The sequence below is a fragment of the Mya arenaria genome, chromosome 11 (genome assembly GCF_026914265.1).
Source record: "Mya arenaria isolate MELC-2E11 chromosome 11, ASM2691426v1".
NCBI classification, from domain to species: Eukaryota; Metazoa; Mollusca; class Bivalvia; order Myida; family Myidae; genus Mya; species Mya arenaria.
Genome location: NC_069132.1, coordinates 6,047,376 through 6,063,250, shown reverse-complemented (window position 1 = coordinate 6,063,250; position 15,875 = coordinate 6,047,376). Strand labels below are relative to the sequence as shown.

Below are 15,875 nucleotides of genomic sequence, written 5' to 3'. Positions count from 1 at the left end.
ACATGTCAGCAGTATATGAATTATCCGGGCAAGTTAGCTCACAAATGCGGTCCCTAAACTTACCGAAATACGATTATTTACCGAAAGACGGATAAAATTACCGAAAGACGCATGAAAGTTACCGAAAGACGCCTTCGGATGCATTTATTATATTGTTTTTATATTAATATTATACAAATACATTACCAAACCAAATTTTAGAGAAAAATATTAAAATATAATGATGTAACAGGAAGTTGAAATTTCAATTCAATTATTCCAATTAATGATGATCTCATAATATACATATAAATAAAACACACTCATAAAAATGAAAAAGTTCATGAAAATATTTACTTATTGTGTAATTGAATAAAGACAATATCTCAGTGAAATAGTTGTCTCCCTTCGCCAACCGAAAGACGATTTAACGCAGGTAAAAATAACTTATTAGTTGTTGTATTATGAAAATGATTATGAATTTGGATTCAAATAATAGCATTTATATTCTTATGGAAATGTTAGATCAATATACAGCATTTAAAAGTATTTTGGAATATACTTGAAACATTGCCTTTGAAATAGGTCGAAAATGTCGCTAAAATCATTTTCTTTTAAACTAACTTAGAAACTAACTTAGATCTACAATATAGTTCAGGGCTTTCAAATTTTAATTTTTGTTTATATGAAAATTGAAAAAAGAAGTTTTTAAACAGCGAAGTTCTCATCTTCAGATAAATTAGCTTACTTATGGACAATAATAACCAGACCACACCAAATACACAAAATCAGGCGATGTTTAAAACAACATAATTATCACCCGGTATATGACACCCCACAAAGTAGCGGCACGTTTTTTGGGGACAGTTTGGTATTATTGAAAGTGTGTTAATTTGGGTAAAAAACCCTTTTCGGCTCTGTGACACGTGTTGAGTAAATATCATAATAATTACGCATTAAAGGACCGCATGCAGTATGTGTACATTTATAATTGCGGGTGATTTTCACAGAAATTGACAGCTTCATTTGAAGATTCATGAATAACAATCGCGAGTAAAAAGGTAAGTTATTGCTGTAAGTATTAAAGAAGTCCAAATTAATAGAACTTTACACTCTGAAATCATTAATGATGGATGAGTTTCCTTGTGCTATATGTGCTGTTGACTGAAGTAGTGATCAATGCATACATTGTTCTAATGGTAGGAATTGGGTTCATGCTAAATGTTCTGAATTGTCCGAGCAAGACCTTAAGTCATGGAGTGCCAAAAACCTCAATTTTGTTTGTAAATCGTGTGCATATAGTGGATTATCATATGATGCCGGAGCTGCACTTGCAAGGTAAGTACCTGTTATATTGAAGGAGTAGACATCTTATTCCTAATAAAATTCTTTTGTCAATAAAGTCATTATTTCTAAATATTTTTTTTACAATTTTTGGCTACAATGCGTATAATCATTATATATACAAGATTATATAAAAATAAATGCATTAGAAGGCGTCTTTCGGTAGCTTTCATGCGTATTTCGGTAATTTTATCCGTCTTTCGGTAAATAATCGTATTTCGGTAAGTCTAGGGACCCCACAAATGAATTACAAGAAGGGAGCCCCAGGTTTGTATCTAATCTATTCTTAGTCTGAGACAGTTATACAATGACTTGCCCTGATTAGCCTTTTCTGAGCTTCTTTGGCATTTTCCTTATTCTTTGGTAACAAGCATTATCAGTCGATCTCTCGCTTTTTAGAACAATATTTAACATGTGTTATTGTTGCCAGGGCTACTCAAAAACAAAAAAGACGTATGGCAGTTTAAATGTCAATGAAGCACATAATTGTTTTCATAAAACTTAACATCTTAACTGTATTTTGCCACCACAACACATTCTGTAAATTGTTAAAACGTTCACTTATTTTGATTATTGTTATAAGTATTAATTAATACTAGTTTTAGTTTTTAATATAACAAATCCTGTGAATTCTTCAGGTACCGTTGTTTGTGCAACTGATTGCTGTGCATTAAGAGGCATCCGGGCAGTCAACATTCATTCTCAAAGGTGAAGGTCATCAGCTGTTAGGTACTTCCGGTATACACACTACAAAGTCCAGAAAAATGTCAACAAAAATGATTACCTCTAATTAACCTAATTTAAACTTCTGAAAATTATGGCCATTTCAGAAACTCCATCTTACATCTTAGAATATAAGAATGTTGTGTCAATTACAACGCCTATGTTGTCTAAAAACTCGACCACAACTCCCGGTGCAGTGACGTTTCCTCCTTTAGTTCCAGCTTTAAAACCAAGTTTTGAAAGAGGACTCACTTATACATTTGTGTGTGTGTATGGAATACTATTTTTTATGGTGTATATTCAACTATGGATGGTATGGTACTATCGCCACAAGCGATTAAGTTACCAAACAGTGTTTTTGTTCCTGTCTCTCCTTTGGAGTGGATTGCGCATGACACTATTTTCATTTTATTTTAATGACTGTTCAAAAGTAAATTTATTCCCCGTCTTCACTTACTGGTTAATGTTCTGCTTTCCAGTGTGTTTGCAGTTTATAATCCTGTGTCTTCTGGTGCTTTTCTTTGCTCAGGTAAATTCAACCTATATAATTAAAATATATGTCCTAACAGTCTATTATCTGAAGTCGGAATATGACATTAAATATAGAACGTGCAGTTTCACTAACATTTTCTTGGTTCGGCCAATGTATGAGTACAAGTCATAAAATCTAAGATAAGAAGGTATTTTTCAATATAGATATGAAGTTGAAAATTGATAATACCCTTGGTTCATACATTTGTGGTCCTGTTTTATCGAGTACCTGAACAAACTTACCTTTGCCATGCATGCATGGCTAAGCCTCCTTTGTTGACAATATACTTTTCATTACTAATACATGAACAAACCCACCTTTGCCATGCATGCATGGCTAAGCCTCCTTTGCCATGCATGCATGGCAAAGCCTCCTTTGTTGACAATAAACTTTTCATTACTTATACATGAACAAACCCACCTTTGCCATGCATGCATGGCTAAGCCTCCTTTGCCATGCATGCATGGCTAAGCCTCCTTTGTTGACAATATACTTTTCATTACTAATACATGAACAAACCCCCTTTGCCATGCATGCATGGCAAAGCCTCCTTTGTTGACAATATACTTTTCATTACTAAGACATAAACAAACCCACCTTTGCCATGCATGCATGGCTAAGCCTCTTTGTTACCAGTACTTGAGCATTGAGCCATTGACACCTCTTACCTTGACATTTTTCTCTCTCTGACTTGACCATTCAACATACAATATTAACAAAACTTTCTCTTTGGAGTTATGGCCCTTTTTTAATATAACAAATGTACATTGTACAGTGGAAACTCACTAAACCGGACAAGGCCCGGACTGGGCAAAATTTCCGGTTTAGTGAGGAGTTGACGTACGGTGTAAGTTTACTCAAACGTACCTTGATTGTAGGCTTAGGGATTTTCTCAGAATCTCTAATGAGATTCATTTTGTCCTCTAGGGACAGTTCAATCCTTCGACGTTTAGACGGAGGTTGAGACATGATTAAAGCACATGCAAAAGTGGTAAACATAATTAAACATTTCTGCGTTTTTATAATCATCTTTTTTTTAAGTCTTAAAATAAAACAACTCGCCTTATTTAATGTTTCAATCAATTTTCTTTTCACAAGTTTAATTATACCCCCCAAAACAAAGTTTGGGGGGGGGGTATACTGGAATCGGGTTGTCCGCCTGTCCGTCTGTCTGTCTGTCTGTCCGTCCGTTTTTTTTGTCCGGGATTCATCTTTGTCGTTATTGAACAAATCTTTTTCAAACTTTCAGATATTAATGGCCATGATGTAAACTTGCGCCTCTGTGAAATTGGTACGGGTCACATGACCCTGACCAGAGTTATCACCCCTTGATGTGTTAAAGTAGGCAAAATAAGCCCTGTCCGGGATTCATCTTTGTTATTATTCAACAAATCTTTATCAAACTTTCAGAAATTAATGGCCATGTTGTAAACTTTCGCCTCTGTGAATTTGGTACAGGTCACATGACCCTGACTGGAGTTATCTCCCCTTGATGTGTTAAAGTAGGCAAAATAAGCCCTGTCCGGGATTCATCTTTGTTATTATTCAACAAATCTTTATCAAACTTTCAGAAATTAATGGCCATGTTGTAAACTTTCGCCTCTGTGAATTTGGTACAGGTCACATGACCCTGACTGGAGTTATCTCCCCTTGTAGGCAAAATTAGCTTTGTCCGGCCTAACTCCAGGGCAAACAACCTAGACATGGAGGGGTGGGGGGTATTCGTTAGCCTATGGCTTACAGTTCTAGTTAACGTTTGAATATCGCGCGGCAGTCAATCAACAGCGCAATTATCATTATCGATTATCGAGTTAACACAACATCACAGGCGGAATATTTAACGACGCACCGGCTGTCAAAACAAAGTGTCAAAGTGACACGCGATTCGCGAATTCCTAATACACAAAATCATTTTGACATGTTATACGTCCGGTTTTGTGAGGTAAAATTACGTTGACAACTTACAAATTTTCTCGATTTTTGTCCGGTATCCGGAATTCCGAGGTTCCGGTTTTGTAGGGATTATTTTACATTGAAAATAGAAGGGGAAAACCGGGACTCTGAAAAAAGTCCGGTATCCCGAGGATTCCGGTTTTGTGGTGATCCGGTTTAGTGAGTTTCCACTGTACTGTTATGATTCATGAATGTACTTGTATACCTGTATTCCCCCCAGATCCATTTGTAGAATTGCTTTTGACATTCCTTTAAAGGCTGAGCAAGCATTCCAACATCATTTTATTGCAGCGAAGAGACTTTATCCCTCTGAAATGGATAACTGGTACACACATGAATTAGTGTTTTACAATGTGAAAATTATTGTTTTAATTATTAGTATACCTGGTAGCTAATATTTCAAGCAACAATTATAACAGTCTTCCCGAAATGTGCCAGTCTGCCGTACTAGTCTAAAATAATAGACGTGTTATACGGGATTCTTTCAATCCCTAACGTCTAAACAAGTTTGTACAAAAACCGGGGGTGTTTGAAAAATATTGAAAATGTATTAAGGGAAGTATTTTATGGTTGAAATGGATAATAAAGGTTTATATTCATATTTAACCATGGAAGTGCAAACCTTTCTTGCACAAAACAAGCATTTAATGCATTAAAACACATTATTTACCTTTCCAATAAAACGAAAGTTGACTGACACAGACAACAATCATGCCAAGCAGAACAACTTGACCCAATCGTAATAACTCGGCCACCTCCGACAAGCTTCAAGATCCTCGTAAATACAATCGTAACGACTCGACCATGGCCGAAATGTTCTGATTGTTGTAAAATTGTGAACTGCTGCTTTGCAGGTGCCCTTCATGTATATATCGTTATGTTTTGACAGAATGAAATGAAGAAAAATTCGTCAAACTCATAATTATTTGTTGGATATTTATTTTTTGTGTACCAAACTAATATAAAATTACATTATCTGGTAATATTTCTTGTTTTTATGATATTTTATAGACGCAATATGCTTTAACCCAGAATCCTGATCGGAATAACTACCCACTTTTAGTACAAAACAATTTGTACATGAAGGATTTGCCATATCAAAAATAGTAAAAAAATCTGTCAACGTACAATTATTTGGACTATCTGCCGGATATGTCCGGAAGATTTTGTACAGGGCCAGCAGCTTTTTCTTAAATGATGTTCTAGATGACCTACATATTTTCAGAATACTGATTAGCGAAAATGTACCTAAAAGCAAATTGTATGGAAAAATTTTGTGCTTTCGCTGATCATTTGTCTAAACTGTAGACAACCCCATTGATATTTGATGTCACAAAACATCAACAAAAGTCGGCCATTTCAGATGGAATCATGATGTTGATTGGGGGAGGAAAACGATACATGTACGATGCATCTGTAACAGCATTTTATTACAACTGTTTTGATTGGTTCTTGGTTTGCAACAAGGCACAATCGAAGTCGTCTGTACTCAATATGCTTCGGCTTCAGTGTCATGTTGGTTTGGACAGGCAAATAGTTTTTCCGCCATTCTAAACTTTCCAGCGTGTCTGATGGACAGGCAGAAATTATACAATTTTGGGAAGACTGTTATAACATGTCTGTTTAAGCCTAATAAGGCATGTCAAAGCTGCAAAAGGGTGTCAGGGTATCAACAGTAAAGCAAAGATTAATCTGACAGTCAGGTGTTAGTCAATGTCAATAATTTGATTCAGTGCAAACAGCAAGGGAGTGTAACCACTGCATTCATTTTGCACGGTTTGAACAAATATATTTTATTTCAACACCGACAGATTAATTTGAAGACTTTGTAAGATTTAAGAGCTTTTAATAAGGCTTAAATTAAAGTTTTTGCTATGTGTGTTTTTTTTACTGAAAAGGGAGCTGAAATTCGGCCCCATTCAGATTCCCTAAAAGGATACTTCTTTACATTAATTTGATAAAAAATCACAGTCCTAAACCCTATAGAACAAAAAAAGATATATCCAAGCAAAGATATGTTTAAATGCATCTGCAACAATCATTTGAAATACACTATCAACCACACGTTTTATGCAAAATGGCGTTGCCACGGTAAGAAAGATTGTGTCATCGCTGGAATATATTCAGCAGTAGCCAGAGAAGTGATGCACGTTATCACTGCGTTCATCTCCTGCTACCACATAAACTTTGGAAAATATGAAAGCGGCACATCGCTGTGATGCGGCTAACACTGATATGTAGGTATTTAAACAGGTACCGTTGGTACTAACAGAAGATACATGAAAATTGAACCATGCTCGCAGAATGGATTTCACCGATTGCGAGGGTAAACAATCTCATCCCCCAAACTTGATAGTTATGTTGCAGGAATATTGAGTGTTTGTTAAAGAATTTTTAATAAGTTAATTGATACCAAAACATACCTGCTAAAGGGCTTTCATGCCTTTAGGAAGAGTTTGTACCAGTAGCTTCATTCTTTTTCAAGGATAACAAGGGCATTCAAAATTTAGATTCTTGCAAATAAGGTGACAATAGCCTCTGAAAACTTTCACAGTTGCATAATTTTCAGGGATCAAACTATGTTTAGAGTCTGAACCAAGTGATTTGTAGATAACGGGCGGAGTTTGTTTGAGTTTAATAAAACTGACTAGAATTATACTTATAGGATGGGAACAAAAAATAGCCTTTAGAAAATTGACAGCTACGTTAATTTCCGTTAATTAACACTTTGCAATGCCATGTATAGCTTGACTTGATGTGATGGAATATGGGCTTATGTTTATATAGCGGGTTATAGTGAAAATTTGATTAAAAAGATAACGTTCCCTGTAAGGAAAAAATCTGCTGTGTTAACTTTCCAAATTTAGGCAATTTGTTTCAGAAATGTTATTTAAGGGCCCTGGTCCCAATTACAAAAAGATGGTAAAAGACACTGGGATATGATTTTTTACGTTCAATTTGAGCTTTTATCAAAGAGTCAGGTCCCTTAATGTGAAATCGGGTGGTCTAAAACATTTTTTTTTATGAGCCTCAGACTACTGGTCTCTGTTTAACTTGGAATGCTGAAATAGTTGTAAGAATAAAGCAAAATCCACCTTTTAAAAAAATTCTTGGGGTAAAATAATGATGATAACATACAAGTATAAAAACCATGTTAATCTCTATGATATTTTCCATTTTAATGCACAAGTATGCTATGTAAACAATGTATCATTCTGTATTGTTACTTACCAGTTACTCGCAGACTTAAGTTTTTCAGCATGCATATTGTCATGTTCACTAACACTCAATGGTTTTTCATTTATCCTGTCTGTATTACTCACAGCCTGGGTATATATATAGCCGGAATTCACATAACTGGGTTTTCCCAGTGAATTTCGGGCTATTGAAATTCATGAAACAGTCCAATGACTCTATTGTTTCCGAAGTAACGGGTCAATATTAAAACGGTAAAATTGTGTTTGTACCGGAGCAAAAGCTTGGGAAAGCTTGGGAAAACCAGAATATCTATAATTCCGGGCTAAAACTATTGTGCACACACTTCAACAGTGGCCTTAACAAAAATACGTCTTTAATGATATTCATATGTAAGGCCAACAAGAAGAGCTTTAATAACTATCTAGTATCATGGCAACTAAATGATTGATGGAGTCGCCACTGACCGTTACAGACTGATCAGATTGCCTATGTCACTGATTTGACTGTTTCTACCTGGTGAACATTAAAACTGTATTAGTTAAATAGATGTTTAAGAGTTCAGAAATGCAATTGAAGACATGCAAAGTTTCATTGTAAACTAACTTTACTTAGTTTTTATAACAGCAAACTAGATATAATTACATTTTGAAGTTGCTTGTTGGTAAAGTATTTTGATTATATAGGTGTCTGACTTTCACCATAGTGGTCAAAGGTTTGAGCAAGGCCAAGGACTTTCTGATGGCCTCTTAAAATTGACACCAGTATTAACAGGTTTCTACCTGAAAAATGGACATTAAAATTTAATATGGTTGAATTCACTCATCCAAATATTGGCTGTTAACTGTGTCTTCACTAGTGATCTTAACACGCAATAGTGTATAAATCTGACACCAGGTTTATTTGGTTATATTTGCAGGTGGTGCACAAAGCCAAAGCAAGATATGAGCCGAGTAGACTGAAGTTAGTACATAAGTTACCATTTCTTAGTTTATGCATCAATACATGTACCAGCAATGGCATGGGAATATATATCACTGAAATCAATAATTAACTCCTGAATAAACAGGAAAATAATACTTGTAAACATGCAAAAGTTCTTTATATAAAAATGAAAACCCGGTATATTTCGACTATTAAACACTTTTTTGTATTCAATATGCATATCAAATTAATTTTAATAAAAGAGAACTTCCTGAAGAATATAATTGAACTGCATACTGTAATGACTTGTATACATTAATTTTTATCCAGCTACTTGTATAATGTATTTTGTATTTTCTTGGCACATCTTTCAGACTATCATTGAAAGTACTGTTGGGCATTACTGTAGTTATATTCCTCACGACCAATGTGTCATGTGCAGTGATAACAAAGATGTATGATGACCAGGCCACCTCCCTGCCCTATGCCATGCTACTCATACGAGTCACCATCAATGATACTCTCTTCATTCTCGTCAGTCTTTGTTTGTCTGTCTGCATCTACAAACTGGCCAAGATGGCTGCAGCTAGTGTTGTCTTAGAAGCAAAGGTTTGATACCGTTATTTGTGTGACGTGATTTGTTCATGATATTGCAAATACATGACAGTAGTTGTGGATCATAAATGAGTCAGAGTGTTGCAATTGTATATTGTCAGTCTGTTAGATAAGTACATGCATTGGGTTTCATCAGTAAAACAAATTATGTTATTAAATCAGTGCACTGCACTTACATAACATTAATGGAGTGATAGGTGATCTTATAAAATAAATTGTCAGTTGTCTTTTCTTTTAGAAGTAATTGCTAATCCTATTTTTTTTGTTATTGTTGGGCCAAATATCTATAAATTATTTAAATGTATTTGTGAAAATGTTCATTTAATTTATTTTATAACTTGACCAGTGAATGCTTATTCACTTTAAAGCACTGTAGATTTTTCTCTCAATTGACTTCCCAGCCAAACATTTCAGGGCACAACAGTATGCAAGGCCCTAGCCACGTGTGGTCTTATCATGTTCCTGTACCTTACACGTGCAATATACAACCTCATAGCAGTCTTTCCCGTCAACAGAAAAACACACAAACTGCCTAGCTTTGGATATGGTTGGATCAATGTTACAGATCAGGTTAGTTTCTGCCAGTTTTCATGTATTATTATTCGTCTGTTTTATAATTCATGTCTTGCCGTGGGATTGTACTTCTGTATTCATCAATATATCATGGTACATGTACAAGACAATTTCCATAATGTTTGTAATGTTAAGTTTTCATCAGTAATATATCAATACTTGCAGGCAATACTGTCTATATGTGCAAACTCAGATCTCAAATACTATTTATTCAATGGACTTCATATTTTACACAGTAGCCATCACACAATTAGGTTACACAACTCATTATTAACCTTAAATACAATTTAAGGCCCTTGATTGACTTTTTTTATTTATTTTTTGACAGGCTTATTTATATATTTTTAATATTTGGTTATTGAAATGAGGTATGTTGTTGTTCAGGCTGGCTGGCCGTAAGGCCTTAAACTCACCTATGATATGGAATAATTGTAGTTAGGGTTGATATATTGTAATCTTACTTTGTATATTAGAAGAGTTTATGGAGACTTTTTGTTGAATTGTGTTCGGGGCCCTAGAGTCAAGGTCACTGCTACTAAAAATAGATAACCGTTCGGTAGTGAATAACTTTACTTAGGGTTGACATATTGTGAACAAACTGTAAGAAGATGTAGGAAGAGTTTTCGGAGGGCTCTCATGGAATTTCATTTGGGGCCCCTAGGGTCATTGTTACTAAAAAGACAAAAAAACAAATTCAGTTGAAACTGAATCTGACATTGAAGGCTGAAGTTCTATTGTCAATCATTGAAAACCTGGTTTTGTTACATTGTGGTATTTCTTGTTTCCTTTCTAATTTGACTTTTTTTTTGACAGCACGTTTTACATCATCATTGTTTTCAAGATAAAATGCCATATAGTCGCCATATACCGTAGTTGTAAGCATTGTACTATGAATGAATTATTCTTTAGACACAAAGAAAGCTTTCAATCTTTGAATATAAAGACACTTTCTTGAAGTTAGTTTATAGCGTCCTTATAGTCCTTATGTTTCAGGCGGATTTTGTGCAGCTTGACAAAGGGTATGCCTACGCCTCGTTTGCTGTTGTCCTGTTTGTGTGGGAGATCCTGCCAATGTTCATTGTGATAGTATTTTTTAGAGTACGGACACAAAACTCGGCAAAGGTAGAGTTGTTTTAGTAAAGTCTTACATTACTCACCCATGAATATATTTATGCACTACTGTAGTTACCCTGTAAGTACCAAAATTTATAAATGGAAAAACTTCAGGTCATTGTCAGAGTATTAATATCGCCTGATGTCTCAGAGTCAGGATGTGTGAAAACTTGTAAAATATCGGCAATTTGCATGTATGAACTTTAAAGCCTATCCCTTGATATTGCACTTAAACATTTTTGAAAATGAAATGGAAATGGTGTTGTTTTCTTTCAGGGTTTAAATGATTTGCCTTCTCACACTCAAAACACAAGAGCTTACTTCTTTGACAACCCTCGACGGTATGATAGTGATGACGACATCAGCGCTGCTAGTGATTATTTCCACAGGTATTTGCCACAGTTACCGTAACTAATTTTCTCAAGCATTTAAACAGCAACAATTAACTGCAGCAATGCAGTTTTAATTAATGAATGAGCTATTCTGCTTTGGCTCTTCCATCAATTTCATTTTATTTTGTCCAATCTAAAACATTTTTTTGAAATGCACATTAGATTTTACTATGTTCATGCAGATGATTGTATGTATAATGTTTTAATTACTATATGAAAAAAGATGCATTAAGCACAAATAAATTGAAAGAATAACACAATAAATGTAGTCTTGAGAGTTATTACAGACATTATATCATTGTTTCAGTCATCAAAGCGACTCAAGCCAAGGAAGATATTCCATAAATGCTAGCCAGTCACGAGCCTCTATCGATGCAAGTGTTGAGACATTACGAGGATCTCCCCGCACAACTCTACCCAAGGGTCCGACCCTGGGGTATGGGGCGGTGATGACGTCGGATAGACATTACAGCTACAGTGTCTCCCCACAGCCAGCTGGCTTCACAGACAATACCAGATATGGATCAACATAGAAAGCCATGTGAACAAATTGTATTCGCTTAATAAGTGTTGCCGTAGTCAAACAAGTTTTTCCAGTGTGGTCTGGAACAAGTTTTTCTGGTGTGAAACAAGTGTTCATTGTGTAAAACAATTTTTTCCAGTGTGGAACAGATATTTCTAATGTGAAACAAGTTTTTCCAGTGTGAAACAAGTTTTTCCAGAGTGGAACAAGTTTTTCATGTGTGGAACAAGTTTCTGACAGAAATTGATCTTATAAGTTCCAAGACTTAGTGTGGGCCAAAGTTAATGAAGAGAAGAAGATATTTTTTTGGTTACAGTAAGATATTATTGTGCTTTCAACTTGTATAATCATAGGCGTATATTTTTTGGCATCTTATGTTATCTTACATGGATAAGGGATGAGATGCTATCAATGGAACACTGATCAAAATGCTGATTCTTTAAGGTATTTTAAAAACTAAAACACATATTAAACCCACCATTTACAGACTCTACATAAGCACTCTATACCGAGGTCTGGGAAATTTACTGTTATGTAGTAATCTGCTTTAAACAAACACCCACAATTTCAGAAAAATAAATTTGCAGAGACCAAAAAGGCTTACCACTGCTCTGTTTTCCATGCTTTACTTTTGAAATGATAAATAAAGTATGATATCTCTTTTTACATCACCATCATTGTTGTCATCATTATCATCAATATCATCATCACCACCATCATCTATACATTTTTTATAAACTACATGTACAAGTAAATCAAAAATGTCTATGAAATCGTAAAATTTAAACTTCTGGACTTTTTAATGTTTGATACATTAACTCTGATTGAGACTTCTATGCAAGTTTCACAAAAAGTAATAAAGAATAAAATTAATTCATACGGTAGCAATGTATCCTTGCTGCTGAACACAATGCAGCTATTGCAAGTTAAAATGTGGTTTTTATAGCATCTCATTCCTTCTTCATCCCATATCTGTAATTCATACTTATTAAATACAATGGCCTCATTTTTTAATCACATTTTTGGATCAATATTTCAGTGTAATGATAATATCTGTTTTGATTATTATACTTGTATTTTTCAGTTCAAAAGCAAAATATTCAATTTGATCTGTAACATCCAGATATTAACAAACCATTTTCATCATCTAACAATATTTTGTTGTACACATGTTGATAAATGGCCCCTGTATACATAAAAGGTTGTGCTGTTTTTGCAGAAATGCATTATATGATATATGTTCTCCTTATAAGTTTAAATCAAAATTTTGTTGAAAATTTGTTACTATTCATTTACTAAAAAATTGTAAGCCAAGCAGCCAACACTGACTCGGAAGTCTGTGATTTTTACCTGTAAATATCTTGTACATATTTATTATTACATGTTTATTTTATGAACCGGTGAGGTAAATATAAGTCACGATGTGACTTAAAATCAATATTTGTTTATTTTGGATGCATTCTAGTCCCTTTTTTTTCACAGTACTTTTCAAAATAGATAAAAACAATGACAGTCCTGTTTAAATATATATCTGATAGCCTGTATTTACACTTTCAATTATTGCTTTAGTTGATAAAAGCAAAAAGAAATCAGTACTTTAACATAAATTAAACATAATGTACACCTCATACACTTATTTACTGATTATTTTATCATTTGAATATTTTATCAGTTACAACAATTCATATATAAACAAGAACAGCTCTAAATGTATGTACGATTTTGAAATCAGGTCCTGTTTGTTACTGCAACTAAACATGCGAGTTTTAGAATGTCCTCATTAAGTTTAATCAAGTTTTAATTGGAACATCATACATGTACATATATTATAGTTTTTGGTCGTTCAGATTCATTTCTTATTGCCATGATAAGGAATATTTGTGTTATTGATGTTAAGTTTGTTTATCCTGTATATATTGATCATGTTATCTGTTTCAATGTCTAACTTTGAAGAAATGTTACTGTACATATTTGTTTTGACATACTTTATCAAAGAAATTATTGTTTTAATATTTTGATAGTCAAATTATTAGGGCCCCTCAAAAGTATTGTAGGTGCCCATTTTAGTAATCACCCTGTGTTGCCATCTGTTCATCTGTCCACATATCTTTTGTTTTTTTTCGCAATATTTTTAAACTGTTAAAAGTTATCAAAATTAAACTTTTTATGTTAGCTCACTGCAACAATCTCATGCTGTCTCATATTTACTTTGAACTTTGTAAACTTACGAAAAATTAGCAATTTTATTTACTTTTCAAAGAACTTGAAATTAAGCATCAATATAATTATCAATTAATGGTTATGTGAACATGCCAATACAAGAACCTGATATCTCTGACCTATTGTTATCAAATTGTTTCCCTTGATTAGAAAATATGCTGAATTAGCGCATTTTATTAAAAAAGTGAAATCATTTTTCTATATACAGCTGTTACTCATAAACAGTACAAGATCCATAACTATGTGGCCGGCTGTTTCATAATTGTCATCATCAAATTAATGTGTGTGACCAACTGGATTTACATTCCATTAGAACTTGAAATATTTTGGATGGAAAATAATTAAACTTGAAGCATCAATGACAATGTGATATTGTGCGTGGTAATGGAATGAAAACTCTGGGACCAAGTTTTATAAAATTGTCTCCCTTGATGTGATAAAAAAAACTTGAATTAAAATTTAAATATCGGTTAATAGCAATATGGAAACGTGTACAATTAAAATAAAAACATAACTGCTCTTTTGTTTCCACCTTGACTCCCTTGAGAAACATGTATGTTGTATAAAACATTCAAGAGAGTGAATTCTGAAATAGGTTAATTTTTGTTTAATCAAAGCTCTCTATAATGTTTGATCTACATTTCCAAAGTTGACTGACTTCTTGGATAATATTTTATGTTTTACAAAAACTTTATTAATGTTACTTTTGCTTTGTCCAGATGACATTGTGACACAGTTCTAGAACTTATAAATTATAACCATACTTTTAAACATACATGTTCATTGATACTCTTCACATATGTTTAGTTTAATGAAAATAAAAACTTTGTATATAATTCAATACATGATTTAAGTACAACATTTTACTGCTTAATCCATTTTAGCATCCCAATTGATTTATAACATGACTTCAAATTGCTCATGCTGTCAAATATGAATATGCTTTCATTCCGGGCCCTGATCACATGGTTTGATGGCTCCACTTGTTGAAATAAGATTGTTAAAACTACATGCAAGTTTTGCCCACCACAGAGCTGATCAATGATCAAAATAAGTTAATATGAAATTCTGTGTTTGATATAGACTTCTAGCTTGTATCTACAAGGTATTGATCTCATGATTAATAACAAAACGCTCATGCATGGAGCCATCTTTTTTCTTAGTGCCATCTATTATCATATTAATATGTGTAGTAATTTGGCCCTTTTGTGAGAATTTGTTCAAAATTAAGTTGTTGTTTTTTCAAAAAAATTCTGATGCTATTAAAACATGTTATGGATTTTAAAAGTTATTAAGCAATAAAACAGTCAAATATTGAGGTAGATGGTGCTAAGATTTCATAAAGTTTCATAAAGTTTGCATATAAAAATGAAGGCAAATACTGGTTGAATCCTTTTGTTGTTTTTCACAGTAATATGCACAGAAATACATTGGGAATTGTCTTTAAAAAAATGTAATTTAAAACCTGATGTATGCTTCCAATAAAGCTGCCTTATCAACTGATATAATTATAGAATTAAAGTTATGATGGATATTAGCAAATTACAGATATGAAACCAAATAGCAGTGCGTTTAATTTCAAAGTTATAAAAAGCTTTTATTGAACAAATAAACTGTGCCCTTTTCTGATTCCAATATCAATGTTGCATCGGTATTTATAGATGGTCAACATCACCAAATCCTTGAATATTCTTGTTAGATAACTCTAGTTTGCATTAATGCAAATAATAGGCCTGTATTATTTGACTAATTATTTGACTTAGAAATTCTGGTTAAGGTTTTGCGTGCA

At 33.6% G+C, this 15,875-nt stretch overlaps 1 protein-coding gene across 2 annotated transcripts; it reads left to right on the top strand.

Moving 5' to 3' along the window:
- The first annotated feature begins 2,057 nt into the window (after window positions 1-2,057).
- LOC128208027 (G protein-coupled receptor 137Ba-like) lies at window positions 2,058-14,600 on the top strand. Of its 2 annotated transcripts, none has more exons than XM_052911308.1 (7): window positions 2,058-2,359; window positions 8,646-8,689; window positions 9,025-9,259; window positions 9,680-9,835; window positions 10,832-10,960; window positions 11,228-11,340; window positions 11,651-14,600. In XM_052911308.1, the coding sequence occupies exons 1-7, from the start codon at window positions 2,141-2,143 to the stop codon at window positions 11,874-11,876; spliced, it is 1,122 nt and encodes a 373-aa protein (XP_052767268.1). In that variant the 5' UTR covers window positions 2,058-2,140; the 3' UTR covers window positions 11,877-14,600. The 2 variants fall into 2 exon arrangements, with proteins under 2 accessions (XP_052767268.1, XP_052767267.1); XM_052911307.1 differs by having other exon boundaries at window positions 2,058-2,575.
- Window positions 14,601-15,875: the final 1,275 nt, after the last annotated feature.

Excerpts from the sequence above, each read along its gene's own strand:
- LOC128208027 (XM_052911307.1), top strand. The coding sequence starts at position 2,141 with ATGGCCATTTCAGAAACTCCATCTTACATCTTAGAATATAAGAATGTT. Across the intron at positions 2,576-8,645 it reads TGGTGCTTTTCTTTGCTCAG|GTGGTGCACAAAGCCAAAGC; the intron begins GTAAATTCAACC and ends TTATATTTGCAG. Across the intron at positions 11,341-11,650 it reads GCTAGTGATTATTTCCACAG|TCATCAAAGCGACTCAAGCC; the intron begins GTATTTGCCACA and ends TCATTGTTTCAG.